Source organism: Myripristis murdjan, chromosome 1 (assembly GCF_902150065.1).
Source record: "Myripristis murdjan chromosome 1, fMyrMur1.1, whole genome shotgun sequence".
NCBI lineage: Eukaryota > Metazoa > Chordata > Actinopteri > Holocentriformes > Holocentridae > Myripristis > Myripristis murdjan.
In genome coordinates, this window is record NC_043980.1 from 27,057,210 (window position 1) to 27,081,735 (window position 24,526).

General features: G+C 42.4%; 2 protein-coding genes across 2 annotated transcripts; both read right to left on the bottom strand.

Moving 5' to 3' along the window:
- Window positions 1–2,005: 2,005 nt before the first annotated feature.
- Window positions 2,006–17,438, bottom strand: ern2 (endoplasmic reticulum to nucleus signaling 2). The gene is made up of 24 exons (XM_030062172.1): window positions 17,115–17,438; window positions 16,121–16,238; window positions 16,002–16,035; window positions 15,840–15,912; window positions 15,679–15,751; window positions 15,335–15,457; window positions 15,131–15,232; window positions 14,444–14,503; window positions 13,687–13,903; window positions 13,152–13,230; window positions 11,939–12,089; window positions 11,592–11,743; window positions 10,683–10,871; window positions 9,475–9,616; window positions 9,066–9,164; window positions 8,884–8,974; window positions 7,762–7,951; window positions 7,516–7,612; window positions 7,117–7,316; window positions 6,724–6,871; window positions 6,504–6,631; window positions 4,136–4,259; window positions 3,855–3,922; window positions 2,006–3,748 (listed from the first exon to the last, which is right to left on the bottom strand). Exons 1-24 carry the CDS (start codon window positions 17,202–17,204, stop codon window positions 3,566–3,568), a joined length of 2,931 nt encoding a protein of 976 aa, XP_029918032.1. The 5' UTR covers window positions 17,205–17,438; the 3' UTR covers window positions 2,006–3,565.
- A 678-nt stretch (window positions 17,439–18,116) lies between these two features.
- Window positions 18,117–23,631, bottom strand: LOC115362242 (carbohydrate sulfotransferase 12). Its single transcript, XM_030056099.1, has 6 exons — window positions 23,535–23,631; window positions 20,941–21,576; window positions 20,591–20,733; window positions 19,782–19,910; window positions 19,389–19,581; window positions 18,117–18,692 (listed from the first exon to the last, which is right to left on the bottom strand). Exons 2-6 carry the CDS (start codon window positions 21,481–21,483, stop codon window positions 18,420–18,422), a joined length of 1,281 nt encoding a protein of 426 aa, XP_029911959.1. The 5' UTR covers window positions 21,484–21,576; window positions 23,535–23,631; the 3' UTR covers window positions 18,117–18,419.
- Window positions 23,632–24,526: the final 895 nt, after the last annotated feature.

Sequence of the window (24,526 nt, forward strand, 5' to 3'; positions counted from 1 at the left end):
CTAACTTAAAAACTAACCTGTAATGTGCTTGACTTTCATTTTCACAGTCACTATGGGAGAGTGGGTTTAATGTTTGCTTGTTTTTCTAATCTTGGCTCTCACATTTTGGAATGAAACTCTTCAATCTGTTTAATGGTTTTCATTTTTTATGGGTGCTGCTGAACACTGAATACAAATTTTTTATTAAATCTGGTACAGCCAGACGTTTGAGAAATTCTTGAATGAATATTAAGCGCGCTAGATTGTGTGGCTCTCTCAGCGAGTTGAGCCTAAAGCTACGGCGAACTGAGGGCGACTGTGGACAGACAATTATCCTTTGAGCGAGCAGGCCAAGAACAACAGCTGCATCAAGAGTTACTCTCATTTATTAACTATTAGAACAGATCAGAGGAATATGTAGGGGGTGTTTCTGGTATTGTGGCTGCAAATGGTTTAATGGTGATAAACCCGTTATTGAATCTAGGTGCAGGGCGGGCCAAATGTTCACAGGACCATCTGGAACAGCAACAGTCCACACTTTTAAAATGACACCCTTGCCACGGACACGAGTGGACTGACAAAGCAAAAGTAAAACTGAAACATGCAGAACTGGCAGAGGTTCCTCCTCATTTGCCATATTCCTCGTCCCATTCCCCACTAAGCCCCTCTGGCCTCACATGCTGCAAGTGAAACGCAACTTCAGTTTCATCTCACTCAGTTGGGTTAATGTTCCTCGGAGAGCCATCCAATCAAAATGGCAAAATGTGTTTGCATCATCATTTGGCGAGGTCTGTGTGGTTTCTGTGTGGAGGTCGGAGCGCGCCACACCAGATGATCAGATGAGACTGATTAACCATTAGAGATGCATTTCGTCAGCATGAGAAAGATCACAAAGAGTTTGTTAAAGTTTTGTTGGAGGAAGTAGGGCAGGTTTCAACAAAAATGTTTTAAATTGCATGTTAATTTGTCTGTGGTTGATTTCTTCAAAACAATATTAACTGGGAGGCAGATTTACCTGTTTCTCATTCACAATATTGTGTCAGCTGAACAGGTTTATTAATAAATAGCTATCCATTAATTTGAACAATCATTACTGTTGTCAAAATGAATTTCATAATTTGTATTTTTCTCTAAAGTAATAGACGTGGAACATTCAGCATCTACTGAAAACCTGCCGTAACACCTGAGAGGTCGCCTTCTACTAGTTGCAGGTCAGTTAAATAGACACACACTTGATTTTGTATGTCATTGCAAGATCTTGAGCTACCAGAATAACTCATCACGATATGAGCATGCTCTGATGTGACTCCAGTCATGCTTTGCCACTCCAAAATGCATTTTAGTTTGGCGTGGCATCAGCTCGCCGTCTGAATTTAGGGTGAATTAATGTCATTACTAGCACCTGTTTACTTGCTATTTCATGTCCAAATGAATGCTGTGAAGAGTCTGTTGCATGAAAGTTGCAGCATGTGTATAACTGGCCTCATTCCCCACCATAAATCCCTTCAGACAGATGACCTGAAATTTGAAAGTGTTGCATTTTGAGGTCTAATCAACTAACTTGTTGTTTTGTATGACTAATTCAAACCAACCTGTTTTTGTCAGTAATTCTTTTTCTTCTCAGATTCTGTAGAGTGCCATAACTGCTTGTAATTTATTACAGTAAACCAGAATAAATGCTTCGTAGCAGACAAGGGAGGTATTTATAATCTTTGCCAAGATGGACAAAGGGCTATTATTACTGGGAAGTTGCATTCCATTTATGCTTTGACAAATAGTTGCTATGCTACAGTGCTTGTGGCTTTTTGGTAAAAGTGGTTAGTCCAACCTCCAGTCCTGTCTCATGCTCATCTCTCCCTCTACAATTTATTATAGTGCTGCAAGTCAACGAAAACTTCTTTGTGACAAATTCTTCTACCTATCTGTCCTATCCTGTGTATGAAGTTTTATTAACTGAAGAAAGGACATAATTCAAGACTCAATAAAAAATGAGTTCGCTTCAATCTTTGGTACACTCAAAGCATTTATTCACTCATTCAAAAAAGTACAAAAGTTTGTTTTTCTTTTTCTTTCCTTCTTAAAACAGCAGTCAGGGAGCGAGGCCACAGTGCATTTCAGTTCATAAAACCTGCGAAGGCTCACAACAAAATGTGACACCTGGAGTGGTAGACTTCAGTATGGTATTTCAAAAAAAAAAAAAAAAAAAAAAAAAAATGGGAAAGCATCACAAAATATCTACAGTAGACATAATCTATAAATTACTTCTGACACAGGTAACACAGTTGCCATTTCTGCATTGCTGCCAGCACACCCTGACGACAAGTCGGACTCTCACAGTGCTTCCATTATTGCCCACATTCTAAAACGAACACATTTTCTTAAAACTGTGAATGTCAGTGATGATCAATCCCCTCAAAGCTACAGATATGTTAAACACACACACACACACACATACACACACACACTCACACAGGGATACAGATCGGATAAAACACTGCATCAGATACATAAAATCAAACGGCAAGTTAATATTGTTGAGTTGGAGTCGGAGCGCTGAACAGGAAGGGAAACTGTTTAACCAACTTGGTTAAAGACCCCACGAAACAGACTCTTACTTTTTTAATTTGATGTAGTTCCTGTTGAAACATGAAGTTTGGGTGGGACACAGTGCAGGGAAGGATCATTCACAAGTGCAAACCAACAGGATATCAGTTTGGGAGAGAAACACAATTTTGTTTGAAGGGACAGGTGAATGAGAGAGGCTGTTTAAAGATTTGTGAAGGTTTCATTGGTTGAAATTTTAATTTCCACTCACTAGTGCAGGATGATGTCACTGTTTAAGATCCTCTGTTTTACAGGAAGTTGAAGCCATGTGAGGTCTTTCCATGGGGACTTTAAGTGGATTATAGAGTGTTTTTTTTTTTTTTTAAATTATGCTATCAAACAGATTATGTTTGCATTGAAAACACAAATTTGGGGGCAAAACTATTGACAGTGCAATCAAAAAAATGTTTTATTGCAACTGAATTTGTGGTTAAAACGTGAATCAAAAACTTTTGTTGCCAAGTTGTCACTCTGATCAAGACTTACATCTTTCAGTGTAGGTCCCGCCCACAAACCTCAGCTCAACAGCAAACAAAACTTCTCAAAAAAACTTTTGGATTGGCAAATTAAAGTTTTTGATTCGCATTTTAATCCAATTTATTTGACTTGCAATAAAACATTTTTATGTGTCAACAGTTTTACAAGCAAATCTATTTTTTGATTGCAAACCAATTCTGTTTGCTTGCATGATAGAGAAACAAAAAAACACTCCATAGACAACTATCTCCTCTGAGATCTGTAGCCTTCAGGGTTTCCTAAAAAAGTGAGAGCTACACAACTTTGAGAACACCTGATGTCCTAGTTTTTGCATCCACTGAGTATCTTAAAAAAAAAAGAGGGTGGGTAGGGGGTGGGAGGGGGGTGCAAAAGCAACAACAGGGCACTGTCAAGGTTATCTTTGCTGGCACAAAAGAGAATTGTGTAAGTGTGTGTGTATGTGTGTGTATGTGTGTATAGAGTCTGGAGTGCAGTCATGTGGTTGCTACTTGTCACTGGGGGGCAGATAATAGGGGTGAAACAGTCTTTCATGGGCGCAGATGTGCAGAGCAGCGTGAGTGTGCAGCAGCAGCCGCGGAAACCGAGAAGTGAAGTAGCTGACGAAGCCTTCGGGCACCTCACCGAGAGTCTCCTGCACTTCTGCCGGCAGCTCGTGGTAGTGATGCTTCTGTGAGACACACATTATCAAACATACAGTGAACATGGAGCCCTGTGACTGCTGGTGTAAAACAACAAAAAACAAAAATATGTTGCACTGGAGCTTGCAGGCTGACCTTATTTCTCATGGCCCTCAGCAGGTCTCGCACTGAGTTTCCTTTATATGTCCTGAACCTCCTCAAATCTGTAACACATGACGAAGAACAAAACAGATTAATAATCATTTTACTGTTTCCATGACAACAGAACCTCACATTACAATAGTGACAGCCATTGCAAAGTTGTTGAGTTTGTTATCCTGCAGAAATTTAAGTAGTATGTGTTCTAGCATGGGTATTCCTGTTTGTGCATGTATGTGTGTATGTGTGTGTGTGTGTGTGTGTGTGTGTGTGTGTACCTGTCTGCAAAGGCACAGAGATGTGCATCCTCCAGTTGGTTCGAACCACCGCTCTTCCCGCAGTCTCCAGTCTGACCACAATTGGACTGTCCGCTGGTTCCTTCTCTATGCGATCACTCACATCCTACACACACACACACACACACACACACACACACACAATGAGAACACCCTTAGAAACAGGGTTTATAGGGTTCCACAAGGGTTCTTCTCAGAGAAGTATGGCATCTACCTAACAATCACCTAAAACAATGTGTTTCTCTTAATAGCCCAGTTCTATTTACAAGTTACTCACCCAAGTTACACTGTTTTGGGTAAAAAAAAAAAAAAAAAGTTTTAAGCAATGAGAACAGACAAGACAGACAGACAAAGATCACTGTTGTAGAACACCGTAAGAATGTCAACATTAGGCATTATTCTATTATCTGAGAATTAAGGAAATCAATGGACATACTGTATGTATGATAGTGCTTACTTTACTGACTGCTAGTGACATTTGAACTCTTGAACCTTAATGATGACGCTGCTGCGCTCTTGTCAGTGAAGCCACAGTGAGCCACTGAGGGATTTAGGGCATTAATAATTGTGACTTAAGCCAGTACAAAGGGCAGTGCATAACCCCAAAAATGTTCCCCAAGAAGACAATTATTCAATTTGTTTCTCCCACTTGTGTAAGATGAGAGCAGTAGCATTACATTTTGATGTGAAAAAAGTTTTATATGAAAAAAAAAGAAGTATTTATTTAATCTTGGCTTCAGATCATGGTGAACTGCCATGTGTTGCTGCACAAAACAGGCTGTCACTTTCAGTCCTTCAAATAATAATTTGTGTGAATCAAGTGTAGAAATCCACAATAAATAAACTTTTTTCTGACATCATACCAGAGGGAAGAGAGCCCACAGTTCAGGTGTGATTCAAAGCCTAGACTAACAACACGCAGATGAAAACAGTTTGTTAAACACAAACTGCATGCTTGAGGAATCACAATGTGTAAAAAAAGCATTTTGGACTGCATACTTGCTCCTCACATGTGGGTGTGACAGACAGATCAGAAGCAAATATTGACCATCTATAAGTCTGAGCAGAGTTTGAGTCTGCCAGGAGTGCTATGTGGAAACTATTCATTTAAATCATTACTGGCTTCTTGCTTTTTTCTGGAATAAACTCTATTTGGAGAGGTCTGCCGCTGATGGCCCTCTCTGTAGATGCTTGGAGGACAGGACTTTCAATCCTATTCACATTCAACTCTGACTGTGTGCATATTCTTGCCTTAATGATATAAAAAAACATTTTAGAACTTGATACTCATACATAATACGAGGCTAGATGGTATCCTTGAGGACTTTGACGTGCAGCCACTAACCATCTTTTTCTTTTCACTTTCCCTCTTTGACACAATATGAGATCAGGTCACCCTGATGGGTCGAGCCTGTGTGGGCTCAGCTATGTTGCAGCTGCTCCTTTCATGACGGGCTCATCTAGTTTCAAAAGGATCTATAAATCCACTCCATTCCACAGAGTCTCTCCATTATCTCTGTCACTGAGCTCATCATAAATCTGATTTCTTCACCGAAGCTGGTATTGCCTGTATAACTGATAAATAAATGTAAACAACGCCAAATCACAAGCGAATCTTGGTAGAACCGTGTAATGCGCAAGTGGTACTTGTTGGATCCTTTACAGATTGATTTGACAGCCGGTTCCTGGTGTCACCCTTTACTGTGTGAGTATCCTAAGTAAGAGATTCAAAACAGGTTCCACCTCAAACCAAGAGGACAAGTTGAAAAACCCTATATGGTTCTATTTACAACTCAACAACGAGTTGAGGCTAGAGTGCATTTTATAGGCAAACATAACTTTATTTTTAGTGCAAATGTAAACAGTGTGGCGGCAGACTGAAACTTTAATGGTAGAAGCTTATATAAATCATTATATAGACTTTTATTTTTTGTTGCTTTAGGCATTGAAGCTTTTTTTCCTTTACTTCTTGTATATCTGTATGTGTTTTGCTCTATGTGGACCCGTGGAAGACTAATAAGCCAATCTAAACAAAACTATTGCTCTGCATTGATGTGCATATTGTTGAGTTACTGTACACAGATATCCCACAATAATCAACCAATGAGAGTGAATGACCTTGCATTGACCTGACGCTAAACAGAGATGTAGTAACAGACATTCCCACTCATGTTGTTTTGATGATCAGAAAATAGATCTGAATGTCTATTTTTGTTAGCTCATCATGATGTTACGTACGTTTACAACAGACTTAAAACTGTGAGAAATAATAATTTCTTAAGGCTAGCATAGTGTAAGTGCGACTGTATGAACACAGTCAAGGATTCAACACACACACATGCGTGCACACCTGGAAAAACAGCAGCTGTTTCTCGGGACTCCAGAAGAAAGGATGTTTGAGCACACAGGAAGTGGAGGGACGCGACGCCGGCTCAGCACTGATCATTCGCTCGATCAAATCCCGTGCTATGACATCATCTGTTCGTGAAGAAAGACAAATATTTTTCAGAGCTGGTCACACCACGTCATACGCTGTGCAAATCTTTAGAAATGCAGACACACGCTCTCACCGTGCACATCCTCCATGAAATGTGGGAGTGTATATTCCCCGGCAAGGATGTTGACCTGTCGTCTCAGTGTATCACCAAAGGGGTGCTGCCCCCTGCTGACCACATAGTAGAACACACAGCCTGCAGAGAACACATCCACTGCTGCTGTCTGCAGAGAGAGAGTCGGAAAGAGAGATAGGAAGCAAAGTAAAAAGAGAAGTAAAGTACATTTCTATGTTATGGAGAGAACAGTGAAGTCAGTAGTTTTTAAAAGTCAACCAAAAATAACCCTGCTTGCTCACTGTGCAAATCTGGTTCATCAGCTGATTAAGTATTCTGGTTCAAATAAACAGGGTGTGATATTTATGTGTGTCTATGTGTTTGTGTGTGTGTGTGTGTGTGTGTGTCTCCTACCGGGTTGTTCCCAGGTGTGTCCCGCAGCACTTCGGGAGCAATCCACCCTTCGGTTCCCGGAATTCCAGAGCGCAAAGAAAAGCTGCTCCGACCATCTGGGATCTTCTTACAGAGCCCAAAGTCAGAGATGACGGCCCGGACCCGCCCCAGTGCACCAGGAGCAGAGAGGAGGATGTTTCTGGGCTTCAGGTCACGATGGACTAGAGGAAGAGATGACGGAGGTAGAAACAAAAATTATTAAACAAGTGTGGATGGGGGATGAATAAGAGGAGAGACAGAGTCAAGCACAAATGAATTACTGCCTATTTCATTTATGTAGGGAGTGATCTAGTAACTTTTTTTGGGTGTGTATATGTGTGCAGATGTGCATGGTAACATGTTTATGTATGTATCTCAGACCGATGTTGAGGGAGTGGAGGTGGGAGAGGCCACACATGGTCTGCTCCAGCAGAGACACAGCACTCAGCTCAGGGAAGCTGGATGGATCCTCTACATACTGCAGAGAACAAACACACACACACACACACACACACAGTGACTTGCTGTGAAGGGATGTTATGTCATCTCCACAAAGTAACGAGATGCTAATTTCCGTCTGCTTCACAGTGACATTCAGCAGTCTTTTGACGAGGCCTGTTGCAGCACCTGTTGCAGTGTCGCAGCACACAGCTCTATGGCGATGTATGTGAAGAGGCGGTCCCTCTCTGTGCAGAAGTACCGGATGACGTTTGGGTGTGTGTCAGACTCTCGGAGCAGCTGCACCTCACGCTCAGCCACCTCAAAACACTCTGGGAGGATTCGCTTCACTGCTACATGGCGATCGTCGAATCGACCCCTGCACTCACACACAAAGAGCTTTTTAGGGTAACAAACATGTCGTGTTTATTTTTGCACACACATACACTAAACTCTGAGCAGATATGAAGCACTGTTTCTACAAAAAACTGTTAATCTAAGGCAATACTACCCAAAAACTACATATTTTGTGTCATTCAGTCACACCACATTTGTGTTGAAAGTTCCAAAAACTGAAGCCATTTTAGTTAGAATGGAGTTGATCTGCGACCTCAAGAAGCGACAGCGAAAAGGATACAAACACATCTAGATCACACTCTCAAAGTCTTAGTGTAATATGATCTAAGTCTATTCCATAACATTTAGGACCGATACTCATTCATTGGCTGGTCTGATAAAAAGACCAACCGCGCTGGCGGGTGGTCTTGCCAGTGCCAGTTGTATACAGGTGCTCATGCATTTTCCAGACGCACTTTGGCTTGGGACATAACGAGTGGAGAGTCAATCCTTCTACTATTCTGCACAAAGTTTTACGATTTGAAATAGATGATTTCATATCCTTTTTTTGCTTGTTGCTGATCAGCTTCATTTTAACAGAAGTGGCCACAGTTTTGCAATATTCATTCTCCAACCAAACCTTTTATTGTGGGACATTCAAGTTAACTGGGGGTGAGTAAATGATGCAAAACCTAACATATTCCTTCAAACATGGGCAATTCCATTAAAGTCCCTTTGAAACGGCATTTTGAGACCATCTAACCTATGCATGGTGTTGTATTTCAGAGTGCAACAGGATGTTGTTGTTGTTGTTTTTTTGTATTTTTTGATATATATCATTAAATAGTTGCACAGTATGACCAGGGATGTGATAAAAAAAAAAAAGGGTTAAAAAGGATTTTTTTCATTTCATCTCAACTTGGACTACATGAAAAGGGTCTTGTTAAAAATCACACATGTACCAAAACACAATACCTGAAGACAAATGTTCCCGCTGTGCCATGTCCCAGAACGTCAGATGCGGTGAAGGAGATTTTACCCACTTGTACCTCCTCACTGCTCCCTTCTGAGAGGACAGCAGAGGAGAGAGGAGTGAATCTCAAACACACACACTCAGGACAGTTTGGCCCATTTTGAGCATGTCACATGTATGTTACCTGCTGCTGGTTTGTGCCCACTGATGTTATTTTTGTCTGTGCCTGAGGAGTGACTGTGGTGAGGACTGGGTGGAGGGTCAGCAGATGCAGGCTGGGATTCTGCATTTAGAAAGGTAAGGGTGCATTTTCATGTATATCCAGCAGGTATGAGAGAGAATTAATTCATCTTTTCATTCTAATTTGTTGAGGAATGAATCATACATTTTTAATTTAGAGGCTGACAAATGAAGGCGACTTTATCACTAATTTATGCATTTTAAAAATTCATCCCTTCTCTCATGGAGGGAAAAGAAAAAGAACAGGAAAAAACAAACATTGAAATATTTGCTTTTGTTGCCCTCAGGTCATGTGAAACCTTTTAATGATGTGACTAGAGTAAATAACAGTGCTGCTTCACTAATTTACTGACCAGAAGAGACATTTGTGTCAGTGGAAAGGGCTGTGTCTGAAGAAGCTGAGGTCGCTGTCTGTGTGTTGCTCTGTATGCGCTGCAGACGGGATTCAAAAGCTTCCTCCAGCTGCCTCTGGGCTTTCAGCTGCTGGGCTGCACGCTGAAGACACACACAAACACACACACACACACACACACACACACACAAGCACTAGTTAGCAAATTATTCTATCAATATGCTTGTCTTTATGTGTATACATATACACATCGATGGTGCAAGTTTCAAGAAAATCTGTTTTTCCTGAATAAAAACACAAATTTATGCAGCAAGCTGCTCCAAAATCAAGTAAGATAAGACAAGATTAATTTAATTGTCCTGAAGGAAATTTCTCTTGGACACACTGTGTCTGCTGTTTCAAAGATATCATATTTAGCAATAACGAGCTTGAGCTAGAGCTCTCCATGCATTTTTACTTTAGGCAGTGTGTGACTACACACACATACAGTTCATACAGCAATACAATAATAACATACAGTATTTAAGGACATTTATAATGGTTCAAATACTCTATAAACTAACTAAGACTAAGGTGTAACTAAGACATTTCTATCATGTATTATTCTTGAGATATTGCAATGATGTGTCTGCAATTGACAGATGCCACCATGTTGAAATAATGAACCAGGGAGTCAGGGCCAAAATAGCTACTGGCGAGGTACCATGCATTTCTGGATCCATTTGTTGTTTGTCATATGTTTTTTATTATTTCTTATTCCTGTGGCTAACTGGTAAAATGTGGACAAGATGACCTGACACCAAGATAGTTCCAGTGCAGCTACTGTGGAGTTTTACTCAGTTGGAAAACCTCTCACTCCACTGGTGCTGTCACTATTGCTATCACTCCCTCCACCAACATATGTCAGCTACAGCCAAATGCAGCATTTTAACACCTATTCTCTGAAGGTTGTTAAAGGCATTCTGGGAAATGTATGAAATCACTAACTGAAGCAGAAGTAGACAAGACAGACTGATGCAAAGTGGCTACACCAAAAAATCTAATTACAACACAAAGTAACCCGTGGGCAGACAGAGATGGCATTTTAAGAGTAAAACCCAAACAATTTCATCTTGAAAACATATGCTAGACACATACCAGAGTTTTAACAATCACATATGCACACTCAAACACACACACACACACACACACACACACACACAGACTAACAGAGGGATATGTGAGGGCGAAGGCCAGCCATCCTCCCAGCAGCAGGGTCACAACAGCCAGAGTCAGCGGATCCTGAGACAAGGAGACAGGCAGCACAGCGGACGGCCTCTGAGCCTTTCCTGGCGTGCGTCCATCCACGCCCCCAGTGTTGGCTTTAGTGTCACCATGGCGGCCAGCGACATTCTGGAACTGAAGGACATGATGAGGTATTAGAGGGAGAGGAAACAACGGAAAAATCATCCACTCCGTGCTTGTGGATATTGTTAGGTGAGAGCTGCAACCTTATTAACAGGGTCAGCTTGCAGTAACCTATAATGGACAGGAATACAAAACATTTTTTTTACAATAGGTTAAGCAAGCCTCTTAATTACAGTAGAGATCCAACAGAAATGTCATGACATTTAGTAAAATAATACTGCAGGTCATTTAATTTTTTTTTCTTGCAGCTCTGTCCTGCAAATTTAAGAGAGTACAAGCCTGAAAGTGGGTGAAGTGAAAGCTAAAAATTTTAGGTCCTGCTATGTAATCACTGAGTCAATGATACTGATCAACAATTTTATCAAATCTCTATAGATTTATCAGGGGCATTTTGTGCTATGATGTAGTAAAATCTTAACAATGTACCAAACACTTTGTATATAAATTAGTCTTGACTTGACTTGACAGGAAATATGAGACACAAGGAAGTGAAGTACCCAGAGGAGAATCAGTGGGTGGGATGAAAAGCCACATTCATGCTCCTGATGTCCTGGGACGACCTACTGGCTTGACAGGCTGGGTTTCATGACCTTTGAAACATTATCCCTTATTTTTTTCCTGTTATTCCTGTGACTTGCTGACTTGGATACGCAGTCTACAAAGCACACCGGTCACATAATTTACAGGGAACTAACAGGGACTGTGACTCACATAGTTATGGTGGTAGTGGGAGGCGGGGGAGACCGGAGAGACTGGGGCGGCAGGGGTCCGAGGAGGGATAACAGCTTCCCCGGAACGCTGCAGGCTCACCGGGAAATCCCTCAGCATGGTGGTGTGGGCAACTGGAGGCAGTTCATGATGACCTGTTACACGCACAAAGACACACATTTATAATGCATGTATAGCTATAACCCTTTTCTACAAAACCTAAAAACCTCTTATGGTATCATTGTTCTTATTTGCAGCCTATCAAGAAACTATTGAGAATGAAGGACCCCAGCGGTATTACATGAGCAGTTTTTAAATTGCATTCTGTATGTAGTAAATTGACTGTGTACCTATGAGCAGCCAGTGATTTTTCTGGCTGTTTGTGCTCCCGGGTGGGTAGCGAATGTCGGTGGACGGTGTAATCTCACATTCCCCTCTCTCTCTGACCGTGACTCCAGCTGTGGTTGGACCCTCAATCCGTGCCAGAGTCAGCCCCCGGGGCTGCCATGGAAACAAGTAGCATGCAATAGTCTGTCACCACCTTTTCATCTATTCACCCCCCCATGGTGAAACTGGAAGAGGGGCTATTCATTTGGCCCGATCAGTTTGTCCATCCCTTTGTTTATCCATCACACTCATCTTGCCCTGATCTGATTTTAACAAAACTTCAGGAAATGATGCATGTCTAAATTCTGATATTTTCAAAAGTCTACTAATTGGCCCTAAGGGCACCATTGCAACATTTGTTTAATTGTCTCTACTTCACACAAAGAATCCTGGACACCACTGAAACACGTCTCTCATTGTTCTATTCTAGCTTTTTTTTTTCTAACGTTTTTAAAATAAAAACCTCATTAGCCCAGGGGGTTAGACACCAAACAATAGCATCCAGTGTGATTCAGCCATTCTTGTGTTGAGGACAGGTGCTCACAGCCATGGACAAAAATACTAATGAGTATTTTGTGCTGAGGGCATTTCACAAGGTACGACTGCCAAAAGCTGGAGCATTCAATTCATCATGCATGTTTATTTTAGGACTGCAATTTCAACTGTGTATCTTCCTCCAAGTCCACAACTCTGAGGAAGATGCACTGAGGTGGACTTTGAGGAAGGCATGAAGTCAAAACATCAGTCCAGTAAAGCTGTGTGATGCATTGAATGCTGGAGTGTTTTTGCTTTTGAAATACCCATTATGTCAGACATAATTGCCTCAGTTTTGATAAAACTTGGAGGAATGATGCATATCACTGCTGCATTCCAGCATGCAAAATCACAAACACTGGCTCTGGAAATAAGAAAAGAGGAACTACATTTGCAAATATGCCATCTCAAAACAAGCTGGCGTATTTGTTACTGATCGACCCACTGGGGGACTTCATCATTCGTGGCAGTATTTACTGATGACTTGTTTTAATTTACTAATACTGCACATAGTATTATATTCTATCTTGTATTCTATCCCTCATTCTGTTAAAATTGAGAAGAGTGTTTTGGATATTTGAGAAAACCGGCTGATTGGATGTGTATAAATATGGTAACAGTGCATCATACATTTGAACTCACCACTAATGAGACGCCATGGTGGACCAGGGAAGTAGAGGCATAGAGGTGGGAGTCCAGTTTTCCAACATAGAGGGTAGGACTGAAACGAGCAAAAACTTGGTTATTACCTCCAAGAAGGAGGCTGTGTTGCGACTCCTGTGAGTTTGTTCATCAGTCTGACAGCAGGACATCTCAAAAGTAGATTAATGAATTTCCATGAAATCTGGTGGACACATAGGCCTTAACTGGGATTTCCACCATTAGCCAGTTAGTTTTGGCCATAACTATGAAACAGAGATCAAAACTTTATTCCGAACAGTAAAAGTATATTTGCAGGGCCAAGAAACAAATTAAATTTGAAACTTATGTGATCAGAATGATGTCTTTGTATGAAACTGCAAGTTGAAGAATTGTTCAGCACCGGCAGACATTTATGTTCTCTGACTGCCATCTAGATATGGCCATGATCAGTGCCTGTGTGTGTGTGTGTGTGTGTGTGTGTGTGTGTGTGTGTGTGTGTGTGTGCGTGTGTGTGTGTGTGTGTAATTTTACATACACAAGTTGTGTTTGTGCACTGGCTTGCTCCTTCACAAACTGATAGCTCCATTTCAAGGTGGAGTGTGGGTCTGCCTGGTCATTGGCTGAGGAGAAGGTGAGGAAGCGCAGCGTTTCCATGGCGAGAGACAGGTGGGGGGCGTGTCTCAGCGAGTCACCTGAGTACAGATAGACCCCCACCACCGGTGAGCCATAGTTCTGACTCCACAGAACATCACCTGCAGACAAACAGACAGACAGACAGACAGACAGACATATACGCACGTCAATCACAGCTTTACTGTCAATAGAAAGCAAAGCTGGGAATACACACACACACACACACCTTCAATCTGGGGGTGGGATTCACTATTGTATCACCAGTTATCCAGAGATTCTGTGATATACGATATACTGTAAGATAATCACGAAACATCACAATGTTTGTAAATGAAGAAGAATCAAAAACCCTGGAAAAGGCAAAATAATTTTCCAATAAGCAGGAATCAGTCATGTTTTTCAGTATTTTGATCTGCACAGCGACTGCAACATAAACATGACAAATAGTTCAAGATAAAATGCTAAAAGGCAGGGAACAAATGCGCCTCATAGGAACTCAAATTTGCATCTGTGCAACTGAAGTTGAACTTTATTGATTATGTATAAAAAGAGGAAGTATCGTCATATTTCGATATTTTGTTCCACCCCTAATTTAAGATATTCTCAGACTTTAAGTTAAAAATGTGTTCACAAAGTAAAAGCCACACACCTCTCCCTACCTGACTCTCTGTCCACCGTCACTACAAGACCGTCACCACTGGACACGAGGTGAGCCATCTCTAGAGGGGAGAAGGCAGGACAGGTCAGACATGAGGAGTGTTGGAGAGTCTGGCATCTTTAACTTTGCATCATCTGGCATCTTTAACTCTCTTTTCTTGCAACCCATTATCATATAAAACATGTGAAACATATTTACAGAGGGGAGATGACAAGCATACGCTTAAGGGTTTCCCTTAAAACGAGTTCAGTACCTTCTCACTTGATCAAAAGCTCATTAAATCTGTAACTTTCCACATGTTTTTGCTCCATAATGGTGAACTACAGCAAAGATGGGGGAGCATCACATGTCTAAGAGTGAGAAGCTAGGTTATGTGAATGTAAATATATTATTTACAAACATGTTGAAATTTGAAAAAAAAAAAAAAAAAAAAATAGCATGACATGATGTAAATAAGTTGATGAGACAGGAGGTTGTCAAAAGAATGATTCCTGTGCAGCGGTAACTAATTGATATGAATCTCTGTGTATTGAGAAAATCTCTAACCACAGTAAATGTGCCCAATTTAAATAACATGATGGATTTCAGCTTTAACTCAGCTGAACTCATTGGACTGCCCTGTCAGTATGTACATGAGAAATGTATATCTGTGTGTGTGTGTGTGTGTGTGTGTGATTGTGGGACATACTGTAATCTTGTTTTTCATCATAAGGAGGAGCAGAGTAGTCGTTGTATGTAGCGTTCCACCGCAGCTCCTGAGTCTTAGTGTCAAACATGGTGATCATGTATTCTGGAGGACAGACACATAGTAACAAGTTCACATACAAACACAAATATCAGATCAGGATGCACAAGAAAACATCTGCTGCGTGCGTGCATGTGAGCGTGTTACCTGTACGTCCGATATAGAGCAGAGGAGTGTTGGGGCACATGGATTCAGAGGATGAGGTGGTCAGACTAGTCTGCTTCTCACCTGTCTGTGGATCCACCACAAACCACACATCCTGCTTTTTGCCTGTACAAACACACACACACACACACACACACACACGCCCATGTGTCAACAATTACACGAAGTCTGCCAAATACCTCAGCCTGCCTCTGTCACTCTCCCTCTTTATCTGTCTCTCTCAAACACACACACACAGACACAGACAGAAACACACACCCTCTATATATCTTTCATTCTCTCACACACAGACACACACAGACAGAAACATGCACAAAATGTCTCACCAGTATAGAGTATGCCATCAGAGCTCTTGCAGGGAGCTGACTGGACCAGTTCTGGGATGGTGAATGGCAGTTTCTGCAGATACAGAAGCACTATTAAGTTGTAAACTGTGAACAAACACACACAATCACATACAGACACATGCATCCATAGTGTTTCTCACCATCAGGCCTTCTTTGTGTTTGCCACCCAGCACATACAGACTGCCATCGTTGGGGTCTGGGAGAAAACCCGGCCTGCAGGAAGTGTAATTCATGTGTCAGACCATACATGTTTATTATTAACTCTTTGTGGGTATGTGTATGTGCATGTGTGTGTGACTCACTCGGTGAGGTAGACAGGCACTTGAATAATGGGGTCTGAAAGAGATTGTAAAAGTCGGTTATTAAAAGACTTTACTGGGGAACTTCATGGTACTGTGTGTACTGAACTTTGTGTACTGACCTTCTCTGAGGGTCCACTTGATGTCTCCAGACTGTTTAGAAACTGCATGCAGACTGCCATCCAGGGTCGAGACAAACAGCAGGGACTCCGGGAGAGTGACGGACCTCACCCCTCCCACCTGAGTGGTAGAGAGAGGGAGAGAGAGAGAGAGAGAGAGAGAGAGAGAGAGAGAGAGAGAGAGAGAGAGAGAGATACTTATGCCAGCAGTCTGTGTTGCCAGAGGAGTTTAGCCAGTGTCATGTATCCTGATTGCAGCATAGCTTGACTATAGCGTGTGTGTGTGTGTGTGTGTGTGTGTGTGTGTGTGTGTGTGTGTGTGTGTGTGTGTGTGTGTGTGTGTGGGACAGAGAGGGGGTGTGTCAGACTGTTTCACACACTCCAACATTGCACTTCCTGCTCTGGTAATTATAGTGTTCTTCTTTAAGCAGGATATCCTTAATACCCTTATTTTCCCCCATGTTGACTCTACACCTTATGCTAACAAACTCTAACAAACTCTCTCTCTCTCTCTCTCTCTCTCTCTCTCTCTCTCTCTCTCTCTCTCTCTGTGTGTGTGTGTGTGTGTGTGTGTGTGTGCGCGTGTGTATGTTCACCACTCCCATATTTACCCACCAAGGGGTGGCAACTGGCAACACAGCACTCTGTGGTACAAGCAAGGCTTGGCAGTCACTCAACACGGGCATGCTCTCTCTCTCTCTCTCTCTCTCTCTCTCTCTCTCTCACACACACACACACACACACACACACACACACACACACACACACACACACACACACACACACACACACACACACACACACGCGCGCACACGGTATTAACTTTCTTCAGACAATTTGGGTAATCCAATGAGCTAAACACTTTACACGTCCTGTCACTTCATGGCAACTTTTCCTGGAGCCTGAAATAGACACAGCGGCGCAGTGGGGCTCCACTTGCGCTCTCCGCTGCGCAGAAACAGACACGAACATCAACATCAACACACGGTTTGTTTACCTGAAACAGCCACCCGTCCCAGGACAGCAGGAGAAGAGACAGCAGCAAGCGTCCCAGAGCCCCCATGACCCGCAAAACACACTCTTTCATGTCAGTAAAACAACGGAGTGGCGAGGCTATTGAACTAACAACAGAGGTCGAACTCTCTCCCCATTTCCAGCGCCTCCGTCTGTCAGAAAGACAACACCGGCCGCCTGCCGTTACATGGCCAAAGCCCCGCTAACCGCCGTTTGACTTTTAAAACCAACACGGCAAAAGACAAGATAGTGCTAACACTTTAAAAACATAATAACATCAATGGAGCCATTCTTGTTACTATCCTACATTTCCGCGATGTGACGGAACTGGTGATGTCAGGAGCGAGCTGTCAAACGGCCACGGGGGCGGGGCTCTCTCGCTGTGAGTGGCAGGCGGTTCAGCCAATGGCGATAGCGATGGGAAGCTGAGATGGGAGGAGGTAGAAAAGGCTGGAACACGTGGAAAGAGTTTGCAGGTCTGTGGATGTGCAATCAGGGCGGTTTTTTGTGCAATAGAAAGTGGTGGACTGCGTCATATTCTCTCTCTTCCTGTTTTTATCTTTTTTTTTTTTTTTTTTAACTCGCTGTCATTCTCTCCACATCACCCACCTATCCCATCACACACACACACACACACACACACACACACACACACACACACACACACGTTGGTTTCCATCACTTCAGAGGACATTACATTGACTTACATTCATTTCCTGGAGATTTATCCTAACCTTAACCCTAACCACTACCTGCCTAACCCTAACCCTAAAGTTATCTTAGCTTTAAATCAAGTCTTCACCCTAAAATTAAACATTAGCAATACCAGGTACACACACACACACACACACACACACACACACACACACACACTTACAAAGGTTATAACAGAGTAAATATCTACAAAAACATTTTATTTTTTTCAAGCATATTTCCCTTAAGAAAGCCAAAAATGCTTACAGCCTAAGTCCCTCTCATTAATTTTCCATCACTTATCAAAATACAATTCAAAGTGTCTTCACATGGAGAAAAGGATGAAATAAATTAGCGAGCGAGTGTCCATCAAAAATGAGAATTTGGCTGGAACAAATGACAAACTGAGGCAGGGGTGAACAGCATAAAATAATTCTAGCAGGCACTTAAGTCATTTCACGTATGAAACAACTAAGGAGATAAACAGCATGATGGACTAGTCTTTAAGAGGCATTGCTGGCGGTGTGCAGGTACATGAGGTGTGGGATGGGTGCTGCACAACAGTGCAGTACCCAGGACTCTGGCACTATGTGGTCTACCGGTGGAGCACGCTGTCAGGTTTGGGATATCCAAACAGCTCAAAGTCAGGCTCGTATAGCTTGTATAGTTTCCTCCTCATGTCCATAGGAATCTGTGCAAACCAATCCCTTTCCCAGCTGGCAGCAGTGCGGTTGCGGGCCCCAGTAGGAAAGCGAATCAGGTGATCAACTCCCAGAATCCTCAGGAGCTGCTCTGAGTCTGTTTCCAGTGTTTCCAGTCGGCCAATGAAGTCATACTGGATCTGGCATGGATGGCACAGGCGGTAGACCTGCAACACACAGGCACAATGTCACATTAGCATGCGCGTGTGTAATGTAATATAACTGACACTTTAATACCATGTAATGTGGTCTATACATGGTATTAAAGTGTCAGTGCATTTTCTGACTGCCATAAAGTCTATGAATAAAAAAAGTCAGATTGTCACATTGAATGGTCGCATCAGATTTATCTTATATTGTGTATTTCACATTTTATTGTGCATGTAATGCACTAGACTGGTGACCTGTCCAGGGATTTTAATATGAATGGGTGAATAATGCTTTATAAATAACATAAGACAATGAGTGCATTTCAAAGTCATTCATGTTTGTATGCTACCCTCTGTAGAAAACACATTTTAATCCCATCACATCAGGACAGTTAAGTGGTTTAGGCACTCATATATCAGATTTCACCTACATTGCTTTAGTACTATTTTCAAAGCCAGATATAAAGGCTCACAGTGAGATTGTAACTCTACATAATCTGGATCCAGAGTGCACACAAGTAATGTAAAGATATTTAGAGGGTGAATTAAGAGTGGGGGAAATGAAATGGAGACAGATTTAAAGAAACAGAAATGTGGTGGACATGCCAGAGGCACTTTCAACCCAAATATAGTTATGTAACCCCACGTAATGCCAAGTGTAATTGTGTAGGCTGTGTGTGTGTGTATGTGTTTATATGCGTGTGAGATCAGTACCTGCCGCCAGTGTTCATTGAAGGCGGTCTCCCTCTCAGTCTGCGGGTCCAGCAGGTATGTGATAAACTGCTGAAAGGTCGGTTTGATTCCTGCTGCAAATGCCTCCGCCGCTGTCTTTGGCACGCCTCCAGACACATTCCCATAACGACTCAGCATGACCGAACCAAACTGCCGGTAGAAGTCCTCATTGGGCCTTCCAGTCAAATAAACACACATAATCACACATTTTCAGAATCCACGGTTAAAAAAATGTTATTAAGTGACAGATGATGCAAAGTCTTGTCTCTCTCTACAGCACGGATGCCCATACACACACACACACACACACACACACACACACACACACACAGACACACACATATACACTCCACCCATCCATTAGTGAACACATACTTTCCAAACTTGTTCCTGAAGGCAGAGATGAGGCGTACAAAAGGATCCCGTACAAATAAGAACTTAGTGTAATGCTGCAGCTTGAGTGCCATCAGGTGGCGGGATAGTGAACCATAATGACGCCAGAACCTGGTAAACACACACACACACAAAGTACCATTAAAACTGATGTTCCTTTTAAAGCAGACTTTAGTGCATTTCAGGTTGAATTCCAGTCAAACGTATTCTATGAACAACAGACTCTCATGTAACAACACAATATTGAGAGTGTTTTGTTTTGTTAAGAACTAGTTGAATAGCAGGCATATCTGTACTTTAAAAAAAAACACACAGCTTGTAAAACAGGCTAAATACGGCGGATGGAAAAACCCAGGCAGCGATACACATGCACAGGAACAGACAGCTCCCATGAGGTAGAGAAAGGTCTGTCTGTGCTTCAGCACCAAGCCCCGCCTGTCTGCTCTCTGCTCTCCACTGCTCCCCTCTTCTGAGTGTCAACTCAGTAAATACCTCTTTTAGCTAGTTTGTCAAACACAGTTAAAACTGAGGAGCTAAGAAAGAACACAATACCGGTTGTGCCTTCCAAAAGTCCTACCAGATATGACTGAAAATGAAAAAAAGATGATACAGACTGGGGAAATGATGTAAAATTCATGCAACTGTTGACTAATTCATGCTTACCTAACAGCTCACAGAGGGGAGATGAGATGATTATCATGCACTGAAGAGTTACAGAGCAGCTATAAAACTCGGCTCTCCTGTCAGTGTGTGTATGTGTGTGTGTGTGTGTGTGTGTGTGTGTGTCGTACTTGGCAAAGGTGAGGTGGATAGAGGAGTTGTGTACGAGGTCAGGAGGTACAGCCTCTGGGTCAGTGTAAGGTTTTCCTGAGGAGGGGGAGACCAGAGACTGAGACAGAACAACCATCACTCTCTTCCAGTTTGTACACGCTACCTGGAAGAACAGAGGAGGAAAGGTGTTCAGACAGACAAACAGGCAAGTGTGTATAAGTGTAAAGAGTGTAAGTGCAGGAGACTGGAGAACTGTTATATTTGGAGGACTTTTGGCCCCTTATTTTCTCTTTATTTTTGACACACTCGCATATCCACACACAGTGAACCAACCATTTATCCATCACACACACACACAAAGCAGCTGTACCTTGGGAACATAGCAGTAGATAATCTGGTGTGTGTCATCCACTATCAGATGATCCAACTCTCTATTGGGAATCTGGTCAAATGCCCGAGTCTTTCCTGGGAATTCCAGTGACCCTTTTCCTGCACACACATCCGCAAGTCTCTGCTTTCTCTCTTCCTGGTGACTGTTGTCAACACGTTTCTTCTCCCTCTCCTCTTCCTCCTCATCTTCCAGTTTCCTCTCTCCTTTTGTCACTGCCATCTCTTCATCGATCCGTTTCACGGCCGCTCTCCCCTCCTCCTGCTCAGAGGGGTGAGGAGGAGTGCTGGATCTGGTGGTGGGGAGGGAGAGGAGGGGGCTGGGCCGGACCGTGCTGGCAGAGATGGAGCATGAGGGCACCGGAGTTGTCTGAGGGATCAGGGCCAAGTCAAGTGGCTCATGTTTGGGGTCTTGCAGGGGGTAGAGGCTGAACCCCCGTACATCATCCCAATAGACAATAATCAACAGAATCATAAACAAAGACCCAATAATGAACGCCACACGCAGACCACGCCATGTTCCCATGGTTACGCCAGATCCAGAAACAGGTGGGGGCTATCTCAGCTCCATGCTGACCATCGATCACGGAAGGAGACACTTCCTGTTTGGTAGCTGCAGCTGAACAGGAACAGGAAACATAAATAAAACTATTAATCCTTTTTTTTCAGCCTGGTAATAAAATAAAAGGGCTACACAAGTTGTTATTAATATGTTTTAGCTGAATAATTAAATGGAAAAGAAGGGTGACAGTGGTGGATTTTTTCCCCCTGATGAAGAAACTCCAAAAAAGACTGCTGGTTGTGGTTCAACTGTCTATTTATCACACACATCTCAGTCAGACTTATCAGATTGATAAAAAAAAAAAACAGACAATATGTTCCAGCGGGTTCAAAATTACACTAACTGGCCTGAGGAAGGTGCTAAAAATGTTTAATTGCCTGTGCATGATTCACAATACCTCTGACACACCAGATTTGCGCAATGAATGATTAGTCTCATTGCTCCAGTATAGCATGATTGGCCACAGTGGGGTGCTACAACATATACAACATGTACTTGATACTGATTGTGCCAGTGGGTGTCTGCACGTTTCCTTGTTTTTCAAGGAACAATGCAAGCTTCAATATCTGATTTGAACAAATAAGGATAATTCTGCAGTATGCACAGCTCTCACCAAGGTGTTGCGCAGCAATACTGTAAAGACAGAGTCGTTCCAACATTTAAAACGACAATACACAATCCAGAAACATTGTTATTATGGTCTGAATACCATTGCTTTGGAAATCGTTCATCCACAGCAAAACAAAACCAGTCTTGGAACATGATATGCATTCATCCAGTTATCATAGTGCCTTGGCTGTGTTACAGCACAGTGGTGGCCCAGGGGCCGTGGGAACCTGCAGCTCTGCTCATGGTCCTCAGCTGTCACAGAGATGTGAACAGAAGGGGAGTGGGGGTGGAATCAGTTTTGTGCCTGCCGGAGGGTTTACACCCCTTATTGACTGCCTCAGAAAAAAAAACACAGACACAAGGGAGAGATGGGAGATCCACCCAGGACAGAAAAAAACATTATGGGCCTAAAAAAATATTAGTTGGTGGTGAAATTAAGAAAAGAGAAAAAAGAAAAGTAAAAGTAAAAAGAAAAAAAAAAGCATGCTACTCTGGCCAGTTCAAAGCAGAGAATCATCTGGCTCATATTCCAGCAGAGGAAATTATTGTTTTTTTCTGCGGTATTTTTTTCCACTCGATCTTGCACGGTTTCAAACCCCAAAATCCACGTTGACTAGATGGGCCTATTTTTGTCACGGTACGGTGGAGTCCATTCAGTGCATTCACAAACTCTGACTCGTGCACAGCCTGCACACTCTGTTAACTCAATTATGTATGCGCGCGCGCACACACGCGCGCGCCTGGGGAAAGTCACTGTAATTTCCCTGTAATATTCCAAGCAATTTAATTATAGTGAGTCTACGGCTGTCAATACTACGTTTGTCTAGTTTGCTTTGCCTTACGTTATTTGCCTTACTTCGTGTTTTTTTTTTCTTTTCTGTCTTTGTGGTATCACTACATTCCAGTAATATTCCTTTACAGAGGGAATATTATAGAAAGCATACAGAACATTTTTACAGTTTGGATCCCATGTGAATTATGTTGCTTTAGTTGTTTGCTGTTTTGGGACATACTATCATCTCCGTCTAATCCTCCGAAAACAACCTTAATTTATACAGCATACAGCTCACGACGTGTCCTCTCAAAGGCAGGACTGATGTCTCAGTCCCTCTTTCTCTTTCTCATGCAAACGGACCACTTTCTCTCTCTCTCAATTTTTGTTTGCGGCGACCGGCAAGTAACGTCAGGCTGCACTTAAATTTCCATTTCCCCCCAGAGTCTTCCCTGGCTTTTAAGCAACCCCCTTTATCATGTTTCCTTTGAGCTGGACGTCTAATGTTACTGCTGTTCCATTAATGCCCTTCACACCGGGAGCATCACGGCGACTAGTTCAATAGCTGTCCGGTCATCAGCTGCTGGTTGTAAAAACAGCAGCGCTAACCCGCATTATTTCTGCTTCAACTTACATGGCAGATGAGCTCCATGGTGCCTCTCGGTGAGCCCTTGTTGCCGCGGTGTGCTCTGTGCTGTCCCGTCTGCCGGTGATGAGACCGGGTCGGCAGAACAGGAGCGTAGCGGTCTATCGGCAGAGTGAAGAAACCTCTCGCGAGATTTGGGCACCGACCCCAGTTTTTTTGGCTTTGCATCACCACCCAAATTAGGATGGAGAGTGCTGAACCATGCACCCGCCTATGCCTGTGACATAACTCACTTGATTCTCAAAACGAAGTTCTGCAGAAGACTACACAAAGAGAGGGAATATTGATGATTACCCTTAGCAAAATCAGGAATGGTGATATTTTATTACTGTTTTACCACTAATCAGTTAGCACACAAACTGTCCACGGTGGCCACCTGCACAATCTAATACATTCACAACTGTTCTGCCATAAAGTTTACTTTTATGATGCCTATAATACTCAGGTTTTCTTTTGTCACAGTAATAGAAGTGTTAAATCAAATCTGCGTTTGGCATTGGGCTCATAGTTGGTGCTGCTGTTGTACTGGACTGCATTTTATTGAGAGGTGTTTCCACTATTCTGTCCCCCTCTTGTAAATAAGTAGGGAGGACAAAAAATTAGAAACACCTCTCAAGTACAAGACCTCTGCAAACTACAACCTCGATAATAAAAATACAATTTCATTTACACAATCTCAACAAAAAAGGAACATTATAAACTTTGTTAAAAGGTAAAAATTTATGGCAGAGCTGTTGCATTGAACTGCATTACATTGTACAGGTAGACCTAATAAAGTGGCCACTGAGTGTGCAGGGAGATGAATATGTGGCCTATATGCATTACTCAACAGTGTATGTCCATAAAATCTGGACATCCCATTCAATCCCCTACCCCCATACCTACAAAAGGCTGTTTCCTCACCCTTCATAGATACCAAAATAATAAAATAGAAAGATAGACTGACAGGCAGACAAATAGACAGATAGATAGTATAAATG